The following is a 27,580-nucleotide window of genomic DNA, read 5'->3' on the forward strand; positions in this document are numbered from 1 at the left end:
GGACCTGGACTGTGAGAGGGCGCAGGCCAGGCTGAGGGGAACCCCCCCCTCCAGTACACAAATATTGTGCACCGGGCCTCTAGTGTTATTAAATGACCGTTAAACCCAGTGCTCAGCCTGTGGCTGCTGCTGGTAGTGACAGTGAGATTAGAAGTGTTGGGTGTTAAACCACAGAAGTACTAGCACCAAACGAGACTGCGAGTTAAGGTTAGAATCAGGCTTAAGGCTGCTCCTTAATCTGTTAAGGATAGGATTTGGAAATACCTCTCTCCCCGTACGTTCAAGGTTATGCAGTCCTAAGGCCCCAGATATTTGTCCTCATCAGAGATGTCGTCCCACACTGGGAAACGCCATACTAACCTGTGAGCTCCTGGCAAAGAGGCCACAGATCCTCAGAGACACGGCGGTAGGGGGCGGGGGCGGTGAAGGGGGGGAGAGGGGACATGTCCTGACACCCTCCCATCTCCTAGCAGCCTGTGACCACTGTTTCAGCCTCACGGGGAGGCAGCGAGGGGTGCGCAGGAGGGAAGGGGACCAGAGGAGAGGGAAGACAGGGATCCTTCTGGTGCGGCAAATGGGCCAGGGAAGAAGCCAGAGGAAAGGCGCGGGCAGGCGAAGGAGAAAGGAGGCCAGGTGGGTTGAATGAAGTGAATGAAGGCCGTGTAGTATCTAAAGTGGGGAGGCGACCTCTGGACTTAAGGATGTGGGTAACAGGGAGCCAGGGAGGGCTCCTGAACAGAGGCCTGGCCGGGGGATGCGTTGTATGGCCGCAAGACTCAGGTTGGGGTGACACTGTAACCCCTGGTTTATGTCCTAAGTTGGGTCCCCTAGCAGCAGAGCCTGAGACAGGGATTCTTATTCGAGGGGTATAGCTGGGGGTGCTCTCATGAGAGGGGGGCACAGGGTAAGCAGGATAAAGCTGGGGAAAGTGCGAACGTGTGCCTTGGTTGGGGACTAGCTTCAGTCTGATCCTTAGGGAAGCTCTGAGCATAAACTCCTCAGGGTTGGGGTGAGAGGGCCACCACCACATCAGGCACTGATGGAGGTCACCCTGTGGCGTGGGGGTGGAGGGTGAAGCTTCTGGGTGCAGTCTCTCCCATTCAGGTGATTATCCAAGAGGGAGGCAGCTATGAGTTATGTGGAGGCTGGGAGAGGAGGGGTGTGGAATGAATGGTAGACTGACCCCTCGCCGGCTGCTGGGAGGTGGGAGGATGTTGGGATATCCTGGGCCCAGGGTCCGCCCTCAACTCCTGTGACCACTGTTTCTACCTCTTGCCCCCTATCACTCATGCCAGAGCCTCAGGCCCCTGTGGTGCTCCTGCCACTGTCAGCCACACCAGGTTGGAGTGAGAGGCGCAGGGGCAGGGCCGGGATGCTGAGGCTCCGGGCTCCTCAGACACCAGGTCAGACCAGATGTCAGGCCCGGAGCTGACCGGTGCTGGGACTCCTCCGCAGACCTGGCTGGGCCTTCGCAGGGGCCGAGTCGGAGTCCGGGAGGGTCTGTCTGAGGGTCGGAGTCCCCCATACCCCTCCTCCTCCCGGGACGTATTTTAGAGGCCACGGTCCCATTTCCCAAGCTGCTGTGCCAGGCTCCTGCATCCTCTGCTCGTCTCCGCAGGGCTGGACAACATACACAGGATCACGTCCCAGGGCCGCTACGAGCTGCGCGTGGACATGCGCGACGGCCAGGAGGCCGCCTTCGCCCACTATGACAAGTTCTCAGTCGAGGACAGCAGGAGCCTGTACAAGCTCCGCGTAGGCGGCTACAACGGCACTGCAGGTACCTGAGCCCCCAGCAGATCAGGGCCCCCCGCTCCAAGCCTGAGCTGCCCTGGGATTCCCTGCCGGCCGGTGAGCTGGGCACGGGCTGTGAATCACTGGCCCCGGCCCAGCTGCCCCTCACCACCCGGCGGCCTGAAATCAGTTTCCTTGTCTGGAGCATGATCATAGGGATCCCTGCCTACTACACAGCAGCCAGGAACAGGCAGTACAGGCCGGGAACGTGCTTTTAAGGTTTAAACACCGAAGTTCAGTGGGAGGGCCAAGGACGATTCTTCTTGTCTGGATCATTCAATATGGGCTCCTACCCAGAGAGCAGAACCCCGTGCTGTCTGGGCAGAAACCTCCCCTCAGTGACACGAGGAAACCACCGTGAACTGAGGAAACTAACCAGATCCTGCGTATTCTGAGATGCCCCCCCCCACACACACACACACAGAAGTCGCCATCACAGCCATCAAGGAGCAAGCCACAGCACTAATGGTGTCCACATTCCACTCATCCGTCCACAAGAACCACGTACATCACCACGTCTTCTGTGAAGACGCTGACAACATTTACACTCAGAAGAATACCCATGGCCTTAATGGTTTCATCAGAACCGAATGCTGGGCCGGTCCTGAGGCGCAGCCTGTCTGTTCCCTGGGGTCTACTCCATAAAGCCTGTGTTTGCCAAATGTTCTATTGTTTGGTGCAGGGAGTGATGGGCCCTTGCATTTACTCGGATTTTAGGGCTAAGGGCCAGTGTATAATTCTAGCAGCATTTTTATGCCTCTTGGCACTGAGAGGACCATCGAGGTATTGCCCTTCCAATTCCGGACTCTGTCCAATTATTGCTCTCTCAAGCCAAGTATGTTACTCCAAAGAGAAGGCACGCTTCCCTCTGTTACGCTTCAAATTTCAGAGCCTTCCCCGTGGCCACGAGCCCTGCCCAATGCCCCACAGAAGGTCCAATCACCACGCTTCAGGCATAGCATAGCCATTGAAGTGCACTCCAGTGAACAAAGTATCAGACTGACTCATTCACAGATAAGGAGGCTGCATGGCGGTGACCAGATTGTCCCGTGTTACCAGGCTCATCACTGTCCCCCCGGAAACAGAGGGAGTTGTGCACGTCTGTCCCATGCGGGCCTGGAGGAAACAGAGGTTGGGGGTGCTGCGTGGACAGGGTTCTGAGCAGGGTGGGGAAGGAGGAAATGAGCCGGAGCGAGCAGCGTGGAAGCAGCCACCCCAGGGGAGGGGAGGACGTTCAGTTCAGCCAGACTGACCCACAGGTGGAAGGAAAAGGGGGGCTCAGTGGAAGGTCCTGTAAGTGGAAGCCGGTTGATTGGGAGCAGGTCAAACGTCCAGAAAATCCTGACGGAGGAGGGACGAACTGAACGGCCTCCCGCGTGTTCCTTTTCCCCAGGGGACTCCCTCAGCTACCACCAGGGACGCCCTTTCTCCACTGCGGACAGAGACAACGACATCGCCGTTACCAACTGCGCCCTGTCGTACAAGGGGGCGTGGTGGTATAAGAACTGCCACCGGACCAACCTCAACGGGAAGTACGGGGAGTCCAGGCACAGCCAGGTGGGTGGAGTCTGCCGCTGGGATGAGCCGGAGCTGAGGGGTCCCTTGGCGTGTGTGTTCATTGCACAGGCGGGTCTTACTCAGGGTCTCGGGGAAGGAGTATCGTGAAGAGGAAGGTAATGCAGACGCTGGGGCGGGCAGGACAGGATAGAAGCAGAAGGAGAGGAAGCAGCCTACGAAGTGTCCCAGGAACAGAGAATGAGAAATACCGGTGTTAACTGGCCCGTCTATCCCCGTTAGAGACCACATGCCCGTGGGCCGAGCAGGGTGACGGGTGACCCGCTGGGACGTGCCCAGAATTAGCCCTGGAAGCCAGCAGCCAGGGAACCCCGTGGCCCCGGCAAACCCAGGGATGGTCCCCGTCGGCGGAAACCACCTGGCCTCCCACCAGGAGTGAGCAGGCACTTGGCGACCCTCCAGAATGCGTCTGTGCTGTGGGGACTTTGCACACAAACCCTGAAGGCCAAACACAGAGCTGGCCACGGGGAGCAGCCCGGCCACAGCCCGTTTTCCAGGGAAAAGGCTGGAGAGAGGCTGTGCTTTGGCCTCATCTCGGGGGATCTGACATGCTGTCTTTCTCCTTCCCAGGGCATCAACTGGTACCACTGGAAAGGCCACGAGTTCTCCATCCCCTTCGTGGAAATGAAGACGCGCCCCTACAACCACCGGCCCCTGGCCGGGAGGAAGCGGCGGTCCTTGCACTTCTGAGCCGTGGGCGGCCGCCGGCCACCTGACCTTTCTGTCATTTGTTTGTATTTTATAAACCAAGCAAGGGGTGGGGGTCACAGCACTGCGCATTGCAACGTGTCCTGAGTGTTGGAAGGAAGCAGGGAGTAGCAGGAGTCGGTTGAGAATTAGCCTAAGGTTTCTGCTGCCCTCGGGCCTGACCCTAATCCATTCTCCCTCCTCCCCAGCCACCTTAGCCAGCCCCTTTTCCCACCCAGGAGAAGGGAGATGTTTCCCTAAAAGACCAAATCAAAGGCAGTGGTGGAGTCAGGTTGCTATGGTGACGGGCACGCGCCTTTGCCCCTTGCCCTCCCTCAGAGATGCCCTCCCCTTCCCGGCATGTGTCCCTGGTCACTGCCTCCACGGAAGAAGCCTCCACGAGAGAGTTTGCGAACAACGCCCCTAAGAGGCAGCTCGACCTTGCCATCCGCCAGCCCAAGCCTCTTTCACAGGCCAGAGGTTCTCACCTGACCCTTCCGCCGAGCGGCCCTGTGATCTCTCAAGAGTAGTGACCTCCCTTCCAGCCCCCACGGAGCCTGTGCCTGCCCCTTTCCCCTTTCCTGAGGCCCCGTGACCCCACAAGCCCAGCCGCTGCTTCCGACGATAGTTCCCAAGGTGCTCGGTGCCCTTGGCTGGCCCGGAGCTGCTCATGGCTGTGTCCCTGTGGGTCTCTGTGGGAGGGGGAGAGGGAGAGAGTGGCGGGGTTTAGCACTTTGGGGTCCAGCCTGGAGGAAAGGGAGGAGGAGAATTCAGGGCCCCTGTCACTGAGATTCGAGGTCCCATGTGGAACATAGGTCTTTATTTCTGGTCCTCTGTGTCACAAAGTTTTTTTCTGAGTTGCAAACTGATTGCTCTCCTTAGCCAGGCTCTCCTTTGTGTGGGAGGCTTAATAAGAGTCAGAGAAGACATTATATGACCAGCCAGCCATTTTTTGGTATTCCCTGGAGGAGGTGGGGTTTGAGGGTTTTGTTCTTGTTCCCCCCCCCCCTTTATTTTTTGTCCCATAGAAACAGGAATGGCCTCCTTAATGAGGTGAGCTCCTGAGAAGGCTTCTCCACCTTCTTTTATTTCTCTGCCTTTGAGAGGAGAAATGAAATGACATCTAGAAATCCAAGGTGAACAGGGTGAGCTGTGGGCCACCTCCCCTCTGATGAGATGTTCTCTCTCCACTGGCTAGTCTGTGATTTGATTTTTAAGCCCGAGAGAGCTGGAGGCTCTAGAAGCCAGGACCCTTCAGCTTCTCCAAATCAAACATTAGCTGCCATCGTCCCCACGGCGCCGGCCAAACCCAGGCTGTTTCCCCAGCTGCCCTCCCCCGTCCTCTCCTCCTCCTCAAGGCCTCAATTCCACTCTATAGTGTCCATCTGGGGCATCCGGTACCTGTTCCACCTGCAGTCTAGCCAAGCTCTGATAACCAGGAGGCCATCCCTCGGGCTGACGACCATACTTGTGGTCACTTGCTGTGCACACTGTCCCTTTAGCAGGCCGCCAAGGCCTTGTCACGGCTGTGGTGCGGATGTGACTGATATGCCCGGGACCGGAAAACGGAGGTGGCATTTCCATTTCTCAGTTCATTGTGGGCCTCAGAAAAACGAGAAGCAGGGAAACGCAAGCAAGCCTTTCTAGAAACCTGTAAGTTAAATAAGACTTCGTGGAGTGGGCCACCAGTGAACAGCGGGGAGCACGCTGAATGAGCTGAGCGACAGGCCGTTCTGCTGGCCCTGTGACATCCAGGAGGGCGCTGCACCTCTCTGGGCCTCCATCTCCTCACCTGTTACATGGAAGATGAGGCCAGGATGGCTTCTAACAGTCATTGATGCCCATCTCTCATCTGAAAATCTGCATAGAAATTGGCATTGGGGAGGGAGCACAATCAAGCCATGAAAATGCACCAGAAACCCTGCTTTATTTAGGAAGGGAGGGGGGGAGGGAGGGAGGGAGGGAGGAAAGCAAGGATGGAGGGAGAAGTCATCAGTGAAACACACACACACACTTTGCAGGAAGGATTATGCCCCCATAGGAGGCTGCACTCATTTTGTCTGCGAAAGCAGAGCCCAGGGACCTGGGTGGCACCGATACTGCCCATCTCATGAAGGGACTGACACAGAGAAACGTTCAGGAAACGCTGCAGAAACCCAATCTGCCTTTTGTTGGAAGCGCCTCACCCTGTGGAGCACTTCTATAAATAGTCTCGCAGCACGGCCCTGATCCATGTGAAAGAATCCTAAAGCAAGGAAGGGACTTCAACAATTAGCTCACCCAGCCTTCAGTCCAAGGATTTATAGATTACTTTTATTAAGTAGAGTCATTTTGTCACGAACTTTTATCGTTTTTAAGGCCCATGGTCAACTTGACTCCGAGCTGCTACCGCCCTCCCTGACTCCTGCTAACCCTGCTCCCCCAAGCAGGTGCTCTTCCGGGGGTGGATACTGAGCAGCGCCCACAGAGCACCCGGCCTACACCAGCGCGTCCCTCCAGGGACAGGAAGGAGTGTGCACCCTGCCCAGGGGCAGTTTACCTGGAGACACCCAGGATGCGTACTCTCGCACGCACACACACACAACCCACCGATGACGGCTACAGACTCACTGCCTAGACCCGGGATCCAGACAGTTCCTCCTGTTCGCATTTCCCCATCAGAGAGAGATCATTTCCAGCTCAGTAAACTCACATTCTCCAGGGTTATTTCTGGAAGGTGAAGCAGGGAATGGGGAAGATGAATCTGTGGGAAACTCCTGCTGGTCTTTAGACCAGATTTAACTGGAGGAGGGAGCTTGCTAAGTGTCACCACCAGGGGGCGATCACAACCCCAGCCCCTCCTGTAACCCCCCTGTGAGTCACCTGGGGGTGAGGACAGCGAGTGCCTCCAGGTTACCAGGAGAACCCACACCAAAGAAAAACTGGCCAACAGATGAACAGATTTGTTAATAATAATAACAATAATAAGAAGAATAATGGCAGCAAAGAAATGCAGAGCAAACTTCCACAAACAGTTCAATGCCCCGGACCCTTCACAGCCCCACTATTCATGAAGACGTAAGACACCTCATACCTGCTCCTGGCATCCTGAGAACTGGCCTTCCCAAGACAGACCTGGAGAACCAAGGTTGCCAATGAACTCAATGCCAAACCAAACAATCCCAACCTCATGTAGACTTTATAAGCCAGTCCCAGGACAGAGCTGTAGATTCAAGGACAAAAGGTCATTCAGGGACCTTTTCAAAGAGCTCTTGTCAAAGCACTGGTGAGAAAGGGCTTAGAGTTCCTCTCTGTTCCCTCCTCTGGGGGAAACGGAACCTGTGAGAACAGCAGGTGCACAAAGCTGAGGGCGCTGACACCCACTAGCTGGTGGCCGGGAATTGCAAATACACCTGGGGCTTGAAAATATTTTTTTTTCTTTTTTTTTTTTTTAACCACCCAGGATTTCAGGAAAGGCGGAGCCCCTGGCTCAGGACATGTGCTTCTCTATGGCTTTTGTCTGATCAGCAGGCTCCCATCCAGTCCAGTTCCTTACTCCCATTTCTTTGCTCCAAAGGGCGCATTCGTCTTGCATCTCACTGTCTTCTCTCAAAACCCTTAAAGGAATCTCTGGGAGATGCCAACTTGAGTTCCATCCCCCTGATCTCATGGGACAATTTGTTTTCTCTTGCCTCAGACTTGCCAAAGCTGCGAGAGGGGCCTTGGCCCTCAGAGGCTGGGGCGCAACCTGAAGGTGGGAGTCTGCCTCGTGCCCACAGCTCCAGGTTCCGGGAGCTGCTGCCAGCTCTGCCTGGCCACCAAATAACAAAAAAAGAGAAGCTGGTGGATCGTTAGAGACTAAAAGCAAACCTTCTCCAGATGGACCCACAGTAAAAGTGCAGAGACCGGGCGTGAAGGGCCGGCATTAGTTCCCTGCTCTTTGTGCTCCTCCCCCCCTCCCCCCAGCACCCCTGTCTGCTCCCCACTTCACCTGAGAAGGTGGAGGTCCCAGGGGCCTGTCGCTGCACAGAAACTGACTCGCTCCACCCACCCTGCCTGGACCGCGCGTTCCTTCCCAAGCAGTCACAAGCCCGATCTGTCACCTCCAGCATTTCTGATTAATTTTTCGAGGTCACCCTTTGCCTGAAGCATGACTTCATTGCACCTGCAGCACTTCATTGGCCAAATGTCCTTGGCCAGCCTCTCAGTCTTTGGACAGTGTTGCCTTTTCTCCAAACCGGAAATCCTCCCTCCTTCTCCAAGCTTAATCGGGCACTTGCAGGACATCCAAATAGCACAGCTCTTGTTCCTCAGAAAAACTCTGCCCCCTCTGCTAACCAGTGAAACAGCTCCTCACTGTCGGCTGTGAGGCTGGGCTGATGCTGAGTTTCCAGGTCAGAAGCGTTTAACACTTTCCGTCTCCCCAGCGGCTCTCCCTGGGGGCCGGGAACCTCTAGGCCACGGAGAGGGTTGGGGTCCAGAGACCCCAACATGGCCAGGAGGCAGGTGCATGGATGAGAACTATTGGATTCTTCCCCTCAGTGGTTTCAGAGCCCCAGGGAGACCCTGGGCTGCTTCTGAACATCCTGACATTGAACACAAACATGCTCAACGCTGCCTCCAACAGGCCAATGCTGGGCAGACTCCCACCTTCAGGTTGCGCCCCAGCCTCTGAGGTCCAAGGCCCCTCTCGCAGCTTTGGCAAGTCTGAGGCAAGAGAAAACAAATTGTCCCATGAGATCAGGGGGATGGAACTCAAGTTGGCATCTCCCAGTCCCCTTCAGGCCTTGGAGGGGACTCCATATCTGACCCCTCTCTCATTTCACCCCCAGGCCCAGAAAGGTTAGGCGACTGGCTCACGGTTCACAGGGCTGGTTAGTAACAGAGCTGCGATCAGATTTGGCATAAACTTTTTCACTTCCTCTCCCCAAACGAAGGCTGAGAGAATCGGGATTCATGCACACCTGCTGTTTTCCAGATGGGGGGGTTAGTGGCTGGACATGTGTTACTTTGTTCAATCCTCCCCAAAACCCTGGATCGGGTTTCACCATTTTCCAGATGAGAGAATGGAGGCACAGACAGGTTAAGTAACTTGCCTGAGGTCACACAGGCAGGAGACTCACTCACTTGCTCACTGGTTTCCCTGTCCCTTGCCCTACCTGCCCCCTGCCCCCCCAGAGGGCACCAGACACCATGGTCAATGCGATCACATCAGCCCAGAAAGCGCTCGCTACGCACCCCACCCCACCCAGGTCCCCTCTGAGGCCTAGACTCACATCATGGTCCCACAGGCTCAAGGTTTGGAACCTGTGGGAGTTAGCACACATCGCCTCCTTCCTGTCAATCCCCCCCCCCACCCCCCCCAGTTACTCAAATACACTCTGGCCCAGAGGACTGCCAGGCGCCCTAAGAGAGCCCTGTGAGCATGGGGGGGATCAGGGCTCGGCCAGCTGAAACCCACCGGGAAGGTTTTCTGAGATGTCACCAACGCCAGGTCCTCCGTCCCTCCGAGTTTGCGTTTGCCATCTTAACCTTTCTTTTAACAGCCTTTTCAGGTAAAAATAACAAAGACCAACTTACTGACTTTGTAGCTACCACATGCTTGGAAAAGCGTTCACACGAAGGAAAGACCAGAAGGAAGAAGGAAAACACAGCGCTGCTCAGCGGCGAACGCGGCAACGAACTGAATCAGAAGGAAAGCGCAGGGGCAGGAAGGGAGCGGGGACGACGCCCAGCCTGTCCCGGCCCTGGCTCAGAGACTGGGGTCTCCGCTTGTTAACCATTGTGAACTAGTGCTTTTAGTCCTGGTAGCTTTTAGCCTCTGTATAGTTCCTTTTTTAAACACATTTTCTATACGTTAATAAAAGACCCGAAGGACGATGTCACCTTCCTAGTGCCGGGGGCCTGGGGGAAGGCCAGCTCAGTGGCTGGTCTGCCTCCTCGCTCAGACCCCCTCTACGCATCTGCCCGCCACTCTGCCAACCACCTCTGCCAACCGTCTTCCCTGGGTCACCCTTCCAGGCGCTGTTCCCATTCCTCTGTGCCCTGCCCCCCATCCGCGCCCCCCACCTTCCCAATCCTCTGCTCTCATATCCCCTGGGTCTCCTCCTCAGCACCCTCCCTTCCCCTCCTCCCTTCCTTCCCATCTCCCACTGGCTTTGAACTCTTCGTCTCCGTTTTTGCTTTCACCCTCAGGAAAGGTCAGGTGGGTGGCGCTTCTGCTGGTGCCCAGCATGACCCGCACTGTCTTGTCTGGGTTTTGAGCCCTTGATCAGCCACTGCGACTGCCTCAGGGTCCGGCTCCCTCAACCCTGGAGGTCCCGTGGCAGCCAGATCTCCAAGGTTCTAGTGCCACCTATGGGCCCTGGCGGAGAACACCCAACAGGCCCGCTGCCTCCCTCAGCTCCGGTCCCCAGGGCCAGGCCCACCCACCTCTCGGCCTTGGGTCACCTGGGAAACCATTTTCCCCTTTTCTCCCTTGAATATGGGCCCAGGGCACATTGTGACACCAACTGTAACCTCCCGGTCACATCAGGTAAGACCCAGCCAGGTAACAGCCCCAAGAGGAGGGCCTAAGGGCCACCTGCCTACCGCAGCTCCACAGGCCCCCGGGGCCACGTGCCGAGATGGCAGTCACCGGCGGCACCTGGGTGCCAGGGCTGGCCGTGCCCCTGCAGGGAGGGCGTGTGCGGAGACTCCCTGGGGCAGGCCAGCCGCTGAGTCTGGTGACAACGGGAATAATCCACAGGACAGGTGAGTGGGAACAGTGTGACTAGGAGTCCGAGGCAGAGGACCTACCTGTGGGAGCAGGTCCGGGACGGGGCCGTCTCCCTGGGGACCCGTGAGGGGCTCTAATGACAGCTCCCCACAGGCGGCCAGGGCCAGACTGAACATGGAGACTCCCCCAGCCAAGAGGGAGAGGCCTTTCTCCATGTCCCCTTGTCACACGGAGAGAGGACTTCGTAAAGGGACAGAATCCCAAACTTGGAAATAATTTTTAAAAACACACAAAATGAATCCTTCCTCCCAGACCTTTGTAGACACCAGCAGGCCGCCTCTCAGCCCTGGAAACGGCAAAATCCCGGCTCCCAGCCACAGCGACAGACTCCCCGGAGGTGCCCCACGCACGGGGCAGAGTGCTGCCCAGCGTCCCCGGGGGCTCATTTCCCAGAGCCCAGTCTCTGGACCCTCAGACAAGAGAGGCCTTTGAAACCAGCCACGCTCCCTGTCCTCAGGGCTGTCCGGGCATCACACCCTGCCCGTCGCCTGGGGGAGGGAGCTACAGGGAGGAAGGAGAGCCGAGAGGCAGGTCGGGATTAGGATTTACTCCTGCAGCGGCTGGACGCTCGCCTCCGGTTCTGACTTAAATGAGTGTCATTCGCCCCTTACTGAAGGCCCCGGGCGCATTTACAACCATCTGAACACGGACTGAACCCGTGCTGTGTGCTGGGAACTAGGAACCGCCGCGGGTGGCACTAAAAGTGGATCATTAAGCAAGAGAAACGAGAGCGGCACGCGCACTCAGCTGTTACCAAGAGCCCGGCCTGACGCCCCAGCGCCCTCTCCCGCAGGGACGCCAGCGTCCGGGGGACACGTGGCCGGGCAGGGACCTCTCCGCCGCCGGCAGGAAGGCTGCTCACGGGAGTGAGGGCCCTGGGGCCTGTACTCCCTCTCGTGTGGCATGTGCGATGTACCCCACTGCCCAGCTCTCAGGGAATGAAAGCGTGCGTGTGTGAGCGCACACACAACTGCGTCTCTGACCCCTTCCCGCTTGCAGCATCCACGCTCAGTGAGCGCCTGCTGTGGACCGGTGCTGCCTCTGGATGTGCAGGGATGAAGCGCCTGGTCCCTTGCACCTCTGTGTGCCCCGTGCCATTTCCGTCTGCTTGCACCGAACTCCCCACTCCCCAGCCAGGACGTCCCGCACACCTGAGGGTCAGGGCCCTCGCTTCAGTGGTTTTAAGAGAAAAGAGAGTGAAGTCTCCCCGTTTCTGTGTACGTGTTCACGAGGAACTGGAAAGAGATGCACAGTGACAGAATTCAGTTAATTGGGATGAGGGCTGTCATTTCAATATTGACAGAGTTTTTTTTAACTCAGACACATTTCAAACACTTCAAACACTAAGAAAAGTGGCAATTAAGGAGAGTCTTGAATCCAAAACGCTAACAGAACCTTCTCAAAGGCTTAAGCACCATAGAATCTTCCTTGGGGGGGGGGGGGGGGGAGCGAGGGCGTCAGAAAAGAAATGTCCTGGCATTTTTAGGTGCTGTTGCCCTTTAAGGCCTTAAAGAAGAATCGCTATGACCGCGATCCCTACTGAGCACTCATTCATCTCGTGTGTCAAAGTTCTGGGCCTGCTCTTCGCGACAAACAATAAGCCCTTTAGAGGTTTCTGGGAAATGAGTATAAATTACAAGAAATGCAGTAGCAATTATGAAAATTCAATATGCTAGCTGTGCAGGAAATTTAAAGAGCCAAGACAAACAGTGAGAACTAGGAGGGAAGGTGTAAATTATGTCTGTGCGCACGCATTACCTGGCGTGATTTGTGGGCCAGGCTCACTTTTTTATGACTTTTCTTCCGTAAATAAAACCCACAGAGTAATCTCTAAAACTTGTATTTACAACCAAAGCTACACTGGAACAGCCGTCAGCAGTGACAGCCTGGGTCTCCATGAACGGCACCTCGCGGACTTAGTGACCGAGAGTCACCGACGACGGAGAAATCAACCTGCAACGTGGAACCACCTGCCCTCCTGCCCTACCCCCCCCCCCGCCCCCACCACCACCACCACCGCGTCACGCGCCATGTAAATACTTTGAGGGACATTCCTGGAAACCTAGCTTTCACACACACACACACACACACACACACACACACACACACACACATCCCTTTAGTTTTCCCAAAGAAAAGAGCTGTTTTAGCCCGGTTTGGAATGCGCATGCTTGCCGAGGGCAGGGTTGCAATGCACCAGTATCGCTGACATCTCGGTCAGATAATTCTTTGTTGCAGGAAACTGTGCTGTGCATCGTAGAAGACTCAGCAGCATCCCTGGCCTCTACCCACCAAATTCCAGCAGGACCCCGCCCCCCACGCTGTACCAACCAAAATACCCAGACGCTGACAAATGCAACGTGCCCGCAGCGAGCAACATGGCCCCGAGCTGAGAGTCGCTGCTCTAAGATTTATCACCAGAAGATGACGGCTTCCATGCAGCCTCCGTTAAAGCCACATTTTAAGATGCACCCTCCAGTCCGTTCCAGTTCAAAAGGCAAACTAGCCCCCAAGTGGATTACAGCTATAGCTTTCCTATTGAATTTCTCTATGTCGTGTATCCATGTTTGAAGAGCAATCTGTGTTCTCAGTTTCATCTCGTTGGGCTCACTCAGGCATGAGGTTAGATTCCCAGGTGGGCCTGGAGTTTATCAGGTGGTGCGTACAGAGAACGAGCGAGCGGCTGACTCACAGGGTCGGGGCTCCCCGGGAACCAATGAGTTCCCAACCAAGGGTCGCTTCTGCCCCCGGTGGACAGTAATAAATGGGGCTGATTGTTTAAGATCCCCAAACACCTCCCCATCTCCTCTGTCCTGGAGGTTTCTCACGAAGAAAAGAAACGAGGGTAAGTTAGGGACCGAGGACAGGAGGAACGGAAGGCTTTGTCCCAAAATTCTGAACAAGAGAGCCAGGGCCGCTGTCCATGCTCCCAGGAGAACGTGGACATCAAAGTCACATGCCTGCGTCCCCCGTGATGTTGGGGAGCAGACCCCGAGCCAAGGAGAACTTTAACTGCCACAAGGATAGAGATGAAGCAAAAGGAAAAATAGAAAGTTGTCCACGAAAGAAATCCACTGCAGCCTCAGGAAGTGGCCAAGAAGCCTACCACCAACCCTCCCATCCCCCCCACTCCTACCCCCTCCCCCACCTCCGCTCACCCTCCAAGCTAGCTCTTCTGGCACGAGGGGGGAGGGAAAAGGGGGTGCCAGGTATTCAGGAAGGGGGCGCGGTACACAGGGAGGGGGATGCAACACCATGATTTCCTCCAGCTTTTTCAGAGAAAGTTGCAATGTTGATTTTTCTTTCCTGTAGTCCCAGTCCTGCCTGTTGGGCCAGGAGGCCTAGTTCTGTGCTTAGGACGTGCTGTCACCATTGCAGATCTGCGTCGCGCTAAGTTAGCTGTGAAGGCCACCCGGGGTCAGGGGATCAACATCCAGGGTGACGGGCAGCAACAGCCCTCAGGTTCGCTTCTCTGGCTCAGAGGGGACAGGTCTGGCTCAGGCTCGCGAGTAACCAGTAACCGCGGGGGCCCTTCCCGCAGGTGTGTGTGGAGCCACACCGCTCCCAGCAGGGGGGACCCTGGGTTCACCTCCTGGTGCCACGATGTGCTGCTTCCCGTCGGGATCTTTTTCACCAGTCTCCTTCCTGATCAGGAGCCGCAGACGCAGCCAGAGTGCCTCCCCCACCCGTCTGCCTGGCCCTCGGGGTGGGATTCCCAGGACCCCCTGTTCCTCTTCCAAGAGCCAGCCACGCTGCAGAACAGAGCCATCTCGTGCTCTGTCCATCAGATGCCAGTGGGAGCGCGCGCGCACACACACACACACACACACATATACACATGCATACACACACACAGAGTTATGACAACCAAAATGTCCCCGGGGAGGGGGAGGGGGAGGGGGAGGTGTGGAAATCACCCTGCTCCCAGGACAGGGCACAGCGGTTCGGTCCTATTCCAGCCACGGTTATTGGTTCGGGGTGAGCACAAGTCCCAATTCCGTCCCAGAAGAGGAGAGCCCACATTTTTTGGTGGCTCCTGACATGACACTCCACTGCCCCTGAATTGCGTAGCATGTGGATAAAACTCTCGGAATGTGCACCCCTTTTCTCTCCGTGAAAAAGGCGGGGCTCAGGATGCAGCTGACACCACAGGGGGCTAAGCACAGACACGGAAAGAAACTGGGTTCTGGCCCATTAAGTTGCTGAGTCCAGTCTGACCTGCACTTGATGAAATCCTCTCCTTTTTTGTTGAAGACAGTGGGTGTGTGTGTGTGTTTTGTTATTTGATACTAAAAGAAACTTAACCAATAAAATATGGTAAGTAGGTTCATAACATTTAGACCCCAGGAAAATTTTGATCCAGTCTCAAAAATAACCTATTAACATCCATTTCTGGAAAAAAAAATTAAGGTTGAAATTACCTCTTTTCATCTTTGACATCAACACATTCATCCCCAAATTCATGTCTTTCGTGAAGTCAAATGGATAATGTCAAAGGATCCCTCCTGTACCCCATCAACATGTCCTCGGTTACCCACCCAGCCGGATGTCCCGGAAAAAGACAGATCACACCTGGATTCCAGGTGTGCCGATGCCTGCCTATGAGGAAAAAGACAGATCACACCTGGATTCCAGGTGTGCCGATGCCTGCCTTGCTGTCGCCATTGGGGAAACCCCCATCTAGGGCAGCAGTGGCCAAGCTGTGGCCCACAGGTCCCCAGGGGTCCATGAGCCCTTTCCGGGGGACCCACAAAATCCAGGCTCTCTCATGAGACTACGAAGTAGCATTTAGCTTCTTGGTTGCATGGACACTCGCACTGATGGTCAAGCTGTGGGCGCCGAGCCCAGGTCAAGTCAATGGCAACAAACTGGACTCACAAGTCATATTTTTTACTCGCAGTAAAAAAATAATAAAAATGCCAGTTTCACTCGATGGAAACGTGAAAATTAATTTTCGTGTATCTTGCCCGAGAGGGCTTACCTGTCGATGTGGTTCGCTGTGACTCACCGGGAGCACGCGGACTCGCGCACAATCATCGCCCAGAGGGAACGGACTGCGCGGCTGAGTCTCCAGCTGACCTCGTGGCTTCTGTCCATTTGTTCCTGGAAGAACAGTGACTGACAGCGGTGGCTTCTGCACGGTATTTGGCAGACGTTTTCTCGAAAGCAAGCAAGTGAGCCCGTCACTCGGAGGGAAACAATCGATAGTGCTCGTAGCTGGTGATCACGCTGGAGCTCTCCAAAGGAGATTAGAATTTTTGAAAAACGTGTGTCACACGCTAAGCTTGACAGCTTTCCAACGCGCCAGGGCGTGTCTGATGAGGTCGGGGGTGATGGTAAAAGATGTGGTTTTAAAACTTTGTATGAGAAACGATGTCAAATTTGGAAGATCTGTACAACTCCTTGAATGATTTTTCTACTAGTTTGCCTGCTGTTTTCTTATTGACGTTAGGGGTTATTTTTACATATTCTAGACAGGACGTAGTTATCAGTTTTGTGGTTTAAAATACCTCACTGCGCTCTGTTGCTGGTCTCCACTCTTGATGGTGCCTTTGGTGAAGAGAGTTTCTGGTTTCTACGTAATCAAATTTCCCAACCTTTCCTCGGTGGTTTGTGTCTGTCGGTCGTTTTCTGATCCTCAGACTTAAAAATGCTCTCCTGTGTTATCTGTGGTTTTATTTTTTTACATTTAGGTTTTTAATCTGCCTGGATTTTTTATTTTTTAACTCGGTAGAATTATATGTAGCTGCCTCCATCTGGCTGTTTTTAAACTACAGAATGACAGCTCTTTATGGTTCCATCTATGGTGTGAGGCAGGGGCATGTTTATAGTTTTCCCATGGGAGCAATACTCTTCCGTGGCACCGTTTATTAAAAGTCCGTCCTTCCTCACTGCAAGGCCACCTTCCTCACGTGGCCTTCCGGTCACGCCCAGTCCCAGTACCACATCATCTCAGTTACTGTGGCTTTAAAAGAACTCCTGATGTCCGTAGGGAAAGACTCTGCTCTTTTTCTTCAACTCTCTTGAGAGAGTTTGGCTATTCTTGACTCTTTACGCTTCAAAATAAATGTTAAAATCAGCTTGTCAAGTTCTACCAAGTAAAATGGAATTTTTATTGGAATGGCGTCGACTCTAATAATTTGGAAGAATGGGCCTCCCCACAATCTTGAGCCCTTTATCAATGAACACAAAGTATCTCTCGACGTATTAGACGGTCTGTGATGTCTCTCCACAAAGGCTTCTCATTTTCTTCTGAGGGGTTTATCATCTTTCCTTAGATTTACTGCCAGACACTGTGGGGTCTGTGATCTGACTGTACCCGGCCCACAAGCTCATCGATCCGCCTGTTCCTGTGTGGCGGCTGCGGAAGACAGGAGACTTGACATGCTTGGGCCACCCCGGTCACACAAATTTGACTTTTACTTCCACACAAAGGTCAACTTCTGATTTTCATTACCAGGAAGAGTTGTTTTTGGATTTGGGGTTTTGGTTTTGGGTTGGGTTTTTTATTACCTTTGTTTTGGCTGCTACTTAGGCAACTTGTCTTGAAATGTCCAGTGTGTGTGGAAGGTGCAGTCGCGTTTAATTTGGAATCATATTCCCACCTGGTCTGTGACCCCTGCGGTTCCAGGATTTGGGAACAGGCACTGAACTTTTCCATCTCCCTCCCTCTCTCTCTCTCACACACACACACACACACATACACACACACTCTCTCTCTCTCTCTCACACACACACAATCTCACACACTCACACACACTCACACACACACACACTCTCTCACACACTCTCACACACTCAATCTCTCTCTCTCTCTCTCTCTCTCTCTCTCTCTCTCTCTCTCATACACACACACACACACATACACACACACACACACACACACACACACACACACACAGCTTGTCCTAAAATACTATGAAAATGGAAGTTCAAGTTCATCGGATTCAGCAACAGCCCTTGGGGTAAAAACTGTGCTTTCTCCTCTTGCTTCCTGCTTTCCCTTTGATGCTGGGCTGATAAACCCCTGCGGCTGTATTCTACCCATTCTTCAGTGCTTTTAAGGAGATTCTATAAAATATCCATTCACTTGCATTTTTTATTGCTATTAGCAGAAAGTCTGCTTTAGGTACCCAGACAATGTATCACCAGAAACAGAGCTATGCGTTTTCTGAACGTGCAAGTTTGCAGCAAGGAGATAATTCAGAGTGAATTCCTGCTAAACAGAACGATGCAGAGATCTGGGGCTGAAGGATTTTCAGAGGGAACTAGGAGGAATATGATGGAAACTGTCTTCAGGCGCAGCGATATACCAAACTAGAAGGTCAGGCTGCTGGGGACTCGAGGCTCAACCTCTGTCAGTGAGGCCCAGCAAAGCGCTCTCTATGGGGCTGGGTTTTATTAAACCTACAAATACTTATAGTACCGCTATCCTATATTCCGGATACAGCAGGGAAAGCGCCAACAAGTCCCCGTCCCCATTGAATATAAATCCAAATGGAGATTCATGGCGGTGCCTTTCTTGGCACCATTGGGATGCAGCTCTAAGCGAGCATCCAATTTTCCGGGGCCAACGCAGGAGGTGAAAACAGATAATCACGTGAAAAGGGGTGTTTTCCCCTTTAACACCCGTGCCCCACAGATGAGCCAATGTTTTTCTTTCCTCTGAGTTAAGTCTCCTTTGGTCTCTGCTCTTCCCACTCGGGGCATAACTGGGAGCATGACGGACATTCTGCGTCCATTTGCATGACAAGCCTGGCTGAGGTCCTTGAGTTTCTTTCTTTGAGGAAAATCAAGTTTTCTTTCTTTCCTTGGCGTCTGTGTGAAGTCACAGCCAGCAGGCTCCCCTGTCAGCATTCCCCTGCCACCCCAGCGGGAGGGGTGTTCAGAGGCCCAGGGGCCATCGGGACGCACACGGAGCCCCCGGTTGGCCGACTTCTGTACCCAGCCAAGGGCAGGGACAGTAGAGCTGCCGCCAAGGCTCTGATTACAGCGGCGAGAACTGCTGGCCCCACATATACTCCCGAGGGTAACTCCAGGAGACCGAGGGGACGTTTGAGATGCACAGACGATCTGGGTGGAAGAGCCCAAAAATATTTGGGAGAAAAACTCCTGGAAGCAAGAGGACTCCTGCCTGTGGAGGGTGGGTGGGCTCTGCGCCCTGATACGTGGGGCATTCCTGTAAATCTGACTGGATTTCATAGCACCGATCGGGCTCTGCCACAGAAGGTCCGGGCCTTCCATCATAGGGGCTGAGAGTCCTCGTTGAAATTTTAATGCACCCCGTTGAGTACGTAACAGGTCAGAAGTATCATTTTACTCCAATACCCAATTCATAATCCCTTTACAGGGAAGGGCGACTGCAATGAACTCCAAACACAAGCTCGGATGGCACCTCCTCACCCGCGCCCCCCCTTTGCGTGGGCGGAAGTAGCTCCATGGGTTGACCGTTTGCAGCCCAAACAGCCCTGGGAAGACTGAGGTCACACTCAGGTCCCAGGAGGGCAATACCAAGGCCAAGCAGTGACCCACCTCCTCTGCGTGCCCCATGCACAGCTGATTCAGAGAGAGGACTCTCCATGGAGTAAGTTTCCTTCGTCCTTTTACCTGGTGCTGGTGCTGTTTGGACACACAAACACCCCTTTACTTCTCTTGAAGCTGCTTGAGAGCACATTCCTTATCTGCTCCTTATTTTCCTAAAACATTTTAAATTGATTTTCACAGGGAAAGGGAGAGGGAGAGACATCATATCAATCGCTGCCTCCTACACGCCCGCTACTGAGGATTGAGCTTGCAACCCAGGGATGTGCCCTCACAGGGAATCAAACCGGGGACCTCTCAGTGCCTGGCATGACGTTCACCAAGCCAGGGCCCTGCTCCCCGTTTCTATCTCCTTAACGCCTGTGACAGTGGTGAATATGTGAGTGAATGAATGAATGAATGATAGGTATTTGGCGCAGTAATGCTGTGCCGCCAGAGGTTCCAGTGACAAGCCGACACCATCCTTTCACTGTACAGGGTAGGAAGTTCTCCATTCACGCTGAGAAATTGCTTGAAGGACAGGGTAATTCAACACCCACTTTCCCAGCCAGTCTCAGCACTTCATCCCACTGAATGTTTCACATTAAAAAAACATAAAAATAACTAACCAGAGAAAGCAATAATAGGATTGGCCAGGGCCCATGAATCCCTAAAAATGGTCTCACACAGTCATTGCAGAAACCCAATGTTGTGTGTCTAAGTGGTCTCCTGGGTGAAAACACAGTTCCCTCCCAGGAGATGGGCTTAGAGCCTGAATGGAGTCCACCTTGAGTTGGAGAGGTGGACATTAAGAAATACCTGGTTTCACCAGCCGGTGTGGCTCAGTGGTTGAGCATCGACCCATGAATCGGGAGGTCACGGTTCAATCCCTGGTCGGAGCACATGCCTGGGTTGCAAGCTCAATCCCCAGTGTGGGGCGTGCACAAGGCAGCCAGCCCATCAGTGACCCTTTCCCAAGGATATTTCTCTCTCACTCCCTTCCTCTTTCTCTAAAATAAATTAAAATATATATATATATATATTAAAAATAACTAATTGGTTTCAGCTGACTGCTTCCTGGGCCCCACGTACACTGCACTCTGGTTTCTGAATACCACTCACTCCAATAAAACTGTTCCAACTAAAATCACCACAACTTCCTGGTGGGTAAAACCAACAGCCCCCATCATGCTCATTTCACGTCACCTTCCTGTGGCTTCTAGAAGCATCCGCTTGTATCCCCTCTACAGGATGACCCTCCAGTCTTCTGCCAGAGTGGAAGCGGGGCCCCATCTTCTTACACGGACGGGGAAATGACTTGGGCCTAACCTCTTTCTTTAAAATGATTTGAACCAGTTCTCCTGGCTTTAGACCCTCCTCTTCCTCTGCTTCCAGAGTGTCTATGACCTCTGATTCCTGAGACGGGAGGGGGGGTGGGGGGGAGAATCTCTTATTAAAATGATCTAAGTTCTCCTTTTTATTTATGTTCTCGATGAAGATCTTGAGATTAAAATTATGATTGCTTCACAATATGAATTAGGGAGTTTGCGAATTCATTTTAAAACCTATGGGTCTCCTACATGAAGGGTTTGGTAGGAGACACTTTATGGCTCATCTATATTTTGAACATTTTTACACGATTATACTATTTGAAGGATCATAACTACCTAAAATCAAAAGCAGAATAATGTTTTCTTAGACAAAATATTCTGCCACGTTTGCAGCTCTGAGACTTCTGGTATCGGCGGGGAAGGACGAAGGATGCAGAAGGGGGCATGTCCTTCAGACCTCCCACTCCACCCCCCAGGGCCCCTCCTGAATACACACCCTCACGGACCTACGATGCCAACTACCTACCCATTGCCTCTACCCAGGACACCTCCACTAGCATTTTCCAACTCTCACCCGCTACCAAGCAGCCAAGGAAACAGGGCCTAGGAGTCCGAGACTCCAGGGCAGTCCAGTTCCGGGATTTTCCCGCTTCCGGCCCTATCAGCAGGGAATGACCATACGGCAGCTGCTAGTCACATCAGGCCTCACATCAGGCCATCTGACAAGGCATGTGCCAGCGTGCACCGGCCCCACCACATGACCCTGCGCCCTCCCTGATCTGGAACGATGTGGTCAGGATGCGTGTTTCTGCAGCAGGTGACCAGAGGAAGAACACAGTCCGCCACTTGTTAGCGAGCGTCCCTGCTGTCCTCCTCGTCCTCACGCAGGGCACTTCCCATCTAGACTTGTCTCTTAACCTCAGCAACAGCCTGCACTTAGGAGCTCCTGTGAAACAAAGAAAAACTATAATTTTATCACTGTCACCCCCACTCACTCAGTTTGCTTTGAGAAATCCTGGTGATTAAAAGAAGCTGAGGAATAGGAAGGAAGGTGGGAGATTCTGAAACCTTACTGCGCAAAGACAGTTGTTTCCCTAGCTTGACTAACAGGTCAAGTGGGCAATGGCTCTGTAATGTGGTCTGAAGGCATTACTCAGCAAAAGGTCTGCCCGCCTCTCTCTGAAATTCTGCCACTAATTTGCTGATGGAAGGGCCCTCCTTCGCTTTCAGCTGCAGGGCTAGAGGGGACAGGAAACAATGCATCTAAATTCACGCATTCTAAGAGATCAACTGAAGGACTTGTATGCATGCATATAAGCATAACCAATGGACATAAGACACTGGGGGGGTAGGGGAGGCCAGGGGATTGTCAAGAGCGGGGCGGGGGGGAGGAGACATATGTAATACTCTTTGTAATACTTTAAGCAATAATAAATAAATAAATAAGTAAGTAAGTAAGTAAGTAAGTAAATAAATAAATAAATAAATAAATAAATAAATAAATAAATTCACGCATTCCACAGTTTGCCCAGGACTCACCTCGTGGAATTTTTACAGGTTCAGGAGGGTAGAGGGCATCCCAGGTGGGTATGAGGGGTGATGGGAGGGGCATGAGGGGCAAGAGGGGGAGTCAGAGATGTAAAAACATTTCTAAACTAGAAAAGACTCCCAGCCCAATGCTATTCTCTGCAAAATCCAGGAAGAAGCCACGTTTGCAGGGTCTCTGCCTCCTCCAGGTCTAAGAATTTCCTTCTCTTGAGGAGAGATCACGTCTCATCCAGCCAGGCAGTGGGAGCAGAGGGGGCATAGGAGAGACAAACGCAGCAAGCAACATCCGCTCTGGCAGCCTGGAAACTAACATAACGCTTATTTATGTACCTGTTAATTGTATGCAAGTAATCCCAGAATCACAAGTTGCTTTTACTATTTCCTGCATGTGGATCCGTTGAGACATTCTCTTATTATTCTAATACTAGAGAGGTAACAAAACAATTTGAGAATTACGACAGGATGGGAAATGTGGGAGCAGTGACAAGGGGCTGCAGAGGGATCAGGCGCTGTTGTTAGCTCATTCCTCAAGTTCGGAGTTGAAGCTACAGGGGCCCAGTCTACACAGACTGAACCCCCTAGAGCAGTGGTCGCCAACCTTTCGGACCTCACGGACCACCGGTTGACAACTGCTGCCCTAGAGGATATGCTGTTCATTCATTCAACAAATATAAAGGAATCTGTACTGTGGCCAGGGATCCCTGCTGTGGGCTGGTCACTGGCAGCCCAGGTATCAATAAAACTGCGCCGGACCTTCAGAAAACAAAAATGACAGAGCAATGTGGTCAGCTGTAGAGTTCAAAGGGCAGACAGAGTCTTGTGGGAGAATTTCGAAATGGCATCCAACTTAGGCAACGTGTGTGTGCGTGCGTGCGTGCATGCGTGTGTGTGTGTGTTGAGAAGTAACATGGTGTGCACTGGGAACAAAAGAAACTTTTTATTGCTGAGGAATAAAATATGGGGCAAATGCCAGGAGATAAGCCTGGAGAAACCAGCAGGGGTCGCTCACCAAGAACTTTGTCAGGTTAAGGAATGTGCACTTCACCCTGTAAACACAGGCTGGGGAGCCACGCACAGAATTCAGTCGCGGGCATATCACAGTGAAGCTTAATTGTGAAGATGCAGTTCTCTGGCTGTGTGGAGGACGGGTGGGAGGAGGTAAACAATGAAGGTAGGGAAAGCAATTAGGAGGTCGTTCTTGTAGGTGGGAGAGAGGTGACAGAGGCCTGAACTGGGGGCGTGGCTATGGGAATGAAGAGGCAGGAATAATGCTGAGAGCTATGTGGGAGGCAAGACCAACCATAGTTGGTGGCAGACTGAATAAGGAGAAGGAAGAAAGGAAGATGTTCAGGATGGCCCTCGAGTGTCTTACTTAGTGATTAGTAGTTGGAGGGGCCCCCAGTATAAGCGAGAGAATACAGGAGGGAGGAGGTTTGGTGAGCTAGAGGGGGCTGAGTGGCATCCTGGAGAAGATTTCTAGCAAGTCGTTCAACAGGAGGATCTGAAGGTCAGCCCAGAGGCCTGACAAAGGAATGAAGTACTCAACAGTGGGTCAGGCTAATTATGATTCATCCACGAGCCCCGCCTCCCTGAGAGCATGGCCACCAAACACCTCTGCCAAATCTGGGCCCTGTTGTCAAGAAAGAATGGGTGGGCATGGCCCACAGTGTCTGCCACTACGGGACATATGTGGGAGAGTTTGTGTCCAGGGGTAGAAGTGATGCCTGATTTCCTTGATTGTCTGCTGAGAGTGAAGGAAAAGGGTTGACTAGGACAGTGGTCAGCACACTGAGGCCCCTTGAGTGTGGCTCTTCCACAAGGTACCACGTACGGGTGCGCACGTACAGTGCAATTGAAACTTTGTGGCCACACTCAAGGGGCCAAAGAGCCGCATGTGGCTCGCGAGCCGCAGTTTGCCGACCACTGGACTAGGAGGCTTGAAGAAACGTATGATTTGAAAGTCGGTGAAGGAAATGAAAGAGTTGACTAAAGATAGATGATTGAGAGGTAGTGTTAAGGGGCAAGCTGAGCTGGGAGACCATGAATTTTTCCACATGCCAACCTATGTGTGACTATTTTTCCAGGCTGTTCCCCTACTCTGGTGCAAGAGCAAAGGAAGTAGAAAGTAATAATACCACTTGTTGCAGGTTGGGGTTTTATGGGTAATAGGATAGAAGGATAAAGGATGGAAAGGAATCAGAGGCTTGTGAAAGCATCGTTCAGATTACTCTATAACCCATGGGATCGAGAAAAAGCAGATAACTGTGAGAAAATGATGTGACTGAGGGACAGGAAGTGCCTATGAGGTCACAGTAATGGGAGAGAGATTTGGGGACAGGACAGTGTGGCCAAAGAGAGGAGGACACTGGAGTGTTGCCCAAGCAAGGCTGGTTGAAGAGGAAACAAATGAAGGATATTAGAGTTAATGATGTCCAGGAGTTTGGAGACTGGGTTGCTCAATGGGTTGTCTTACAAATGGTAAAATACTCCAGGACTGTGTCTAAAATACATGGGAATAATGGCTGACAGCCACCTCGAAATGGTCAGTGAAGAAAGGGAACTCACTAGGAAATTGGCAGATGTCCAGTGACCAGGAGGAAAAGAACATGACCTGGAAGGGGAAAGAGTTTCTACTTGCAGGTTGAAGGTCTGGAGGTGGAGTGAGAGTCAGAACAGCAACCTTTTTCCCGGGAGGATGCTGCACGGATGCAGAACCAAGAACTGATGTGTGGAGTGCAGAAGTCAAGACTTTGAGGAGGTCCAGGTCTGTTAAGAAAGGAGGTTGAAGGTCTTCTGAAACAGCTTGGAGCATAGAGGAGTGTATGTTAACAATGGAAGGGGCCCAATTGTCACCAACACCCCCAAAGAATGCTCAGGTCCTTGGAGTAGATGATAGTCTGACTCAAACTCAGTGTATGTTTCAATAAGCCTCGCAGCCCTCCATCTGAGGAGGGAGGAGTTCCAAGCTCGACAAAACACCAACAGCATCAGTACTAATGCAAGAACCTCCCTACGCCAGAGCAAATAAAAAATAAAGGTGTGAGTGTGGCTATGAGACAGTGTGTCTCTGAGCAGGAATTTATACGTTTCTGCTCAGCTGGCTCCTGCTCACTCTTTTGTTTTCCTTCATTTGCATTTCTGGTTCCTTTTCTCATGACAGTCACTATTTATTTGACAGATAGAAGGCCGGCTGAGGGTGGAGTACGATTAGCATAGAAACAAGATTTTAAAATAGCTGGAACAGGGAAGGACTGTAGAGCCTGCGGATCCCTGGAGGCTTGACCTCAAAAGTAACCAAGAAAAAATGCACTTGGGCGATCCTCAGCCAGCCCTAAGAACGCCCTGCCTAGCCCGGGTGACCGGGGGTGAGGCACTATTTGACTTGGCAGCCAGCTGCCACCCAGGGTTTCATTTAGCTCAAATATTCTGAAAAGACTTGGGAGCAATGCCCAGCACTGAAAGGAAGCATAGGCGGTGTAAGAAAGTGAAGCTTTTCGACTCACAACCACCCTGGCTCTGAATGCCAGTGGCCACGCCAAGCTCTACTTCCCGTAGCAACTTACTTGAACTGTAAGAGAAGTGGCCATTTAAGGTAAGTCAGCTATAGGTCAAGTTCTTCGTGTCCGTCACCAGAAAATCCCCACCTCCCCCAGCGTCCCGGGTTGGCCTCGCCCCGTGAAACATCCAAGTTGGGGAAGTCCAAGAGGTCCTCCAGGATTTCCAAGGTGGACAGAAATGCTCTTCAAACTGCTGCTGTTGAGACAGGCCCGTAAGCCCGGACACGCGGAGTGGGGAAACCGAGACAGACGTTAAACAGCGGTTTGCAGCCACCTCGTAAATCCTACCTTCCCTAAACCAAGGACACTTAAAGTAAATGCTTAGCACTTCTCCCCTACCAGCGGGTAAATAGCTTAAATCACCTACTCAGGGAGACAGACAGCAGAAGTCCCGTTAGAGCCATTTGCCAACCTCACCTAAGGACAGGTGACATGAAGAGAATAAACCTCATTTAGACACACCAGCATAAAGCTGATGAATGTTCTATTGAGACCCTCCCCTAAGACCTCCCCTAAACTCCCAGACTTTAAACCCCCTCCAAACAAAATCCAACACACGCTCTCTCTCCCAGGAGCACACCCACACCTCACCTCTCTCCCCACCCCCTGCCTCCCTTCCCCCTAGGCACCATCTCCTAAACTCTAAGGGACCCCACCCACAAGGCTTGCAACCAGGGAGCAATGGGCAGCGGCAGCTCATGGCAGGCGAACCCCCTCAGCCTGTCCCCAAGGCCCCCTTTTCTCTGCCTTCTCAGCCAAAGCAGCCCAGCGCAGGCTCATTGCCCCACCTCGTCCCTCCTGCTACTCCTTCCGTCCTAGGCCCTTCCTTGCTTCACTGTCCCCAGCCTGAACACACGTTCTCTAAAATCCACCTGGACTCCTGTTGTGAAATTGTTTCTGCATGAAGTCAAAACCCACACGCTACCAGCTGGCCCTGGGTCTTGGGGAACAGCGCTTGGGGTGGAACGGGAGCTCAGAGAGCGGGGACCCAGCAGCACACGCACAGGCCTCCTCAGTAGTAGCGAGGAGTCCACCCGTGAGGACGTCAGTGTTGGCCAACAGTTTTCAACGGTGGCGCCACGTGGCAGCAAGGGAAACAATGGCACGGGCCCAGCCAGGCCTGGTCGTGTCACCCCTGGTGTTTGAGGGCAGCTCTGGCTCCCTTTGGGCTGAGAGAGCCACCTGGGGTTCGCGGACAACGAAGGAGGGAAGGGGCTCAAGGTAAGACCCTGAACGCCCTGCAAACGAGGACAGCAAGGATCCCAGTGACGGAGGAGAGAAACAGCGCCGTGTGCCAGGTACGGGGTGGGCAAACGGTGGTTTACTGTTGTGAGTCTGCAAAACAGTTTTTTTTTTTTGTATTGTTATGTATTAACTACTGCGTTATTCATTGGTATCACAACTGTAAGCCTACTTTCCCCACCTTGTATCTGATCTGGTAATGACTATGTATATGGTATGTACCTTACTCACACGGTAAGGACATACTGCCTCACAATCACACGCTAAGGACATACCGCCTCACAATCACACACTAAGGACATACTGCCTCTCGATCGCACGCTAAGGACATACCGCCTCTCGATCACACGATAAGGACATACCGCCTCTCGATCACACGCTAAGGACATACTGCCTCTCGATCGCACGCTAAGGACATACCGCCTCTCGATCACACGCTAAGGACATACCGCCTCTCGATCGCACGCTAAGGACATACCGCCTCTCGATCACACACTAAGGACATACCGCCTCTCGATCGCACGCTAAGGACATACCGCCTCTCGATCACACGCTAAGGACATACCGCC

The 27,580-nt window shown here is 52.9% G+C and overlaps 1 protein-coding gene across 2 annotated transcripts in view; it reads left to right on the forward strand.

Annotated features, from left to right (window-relative positions):
• Positions 1-5,974, forward strand: part of TNR (tenascin R) — a 322,971-nt gene extending 316,997 nt beyond the window's left edge. For both annotated transcript variants that reach the window (XM_036344928.1, XM_036344929.1), the window contains 3 exons: positions 1,619-1,780; positions 3,188-3,351; positions 3,940-5,974. In XM_036344928.1, the coding sequence (XP_036200821.1) occupies positions 1,619-1,780; positions 3,188-3,351; positions 3,940-4,059 (446 nt within the window). In that variant the 3' untranslated portion in view covers positions 4,060-5,974. The remainder of the gene's footprint in view (positions 1-1,618; positions 1,781-3,187; positions 3,352-3,939) is intronic.
• Positions 5,975-27,580: the final 21,606 nt, after the last annotated feature.

Source organism: Myotis myotis, unplaced genomic scaffold, assembly GCF_014108235.1.
Source record: "Myotis myotis isolate mMyoMyo1 unplaced genomic scaffold, mMyoMyo1.p scaffold_m19_p_18, whole genome shotgun sequence".
Taxonomy (NCBI): Eukaryota; Metazoa; Chordata; class Mammalia; order Chiroptera; family Vespertilionidae; genus Myotis; species Myotis myotis.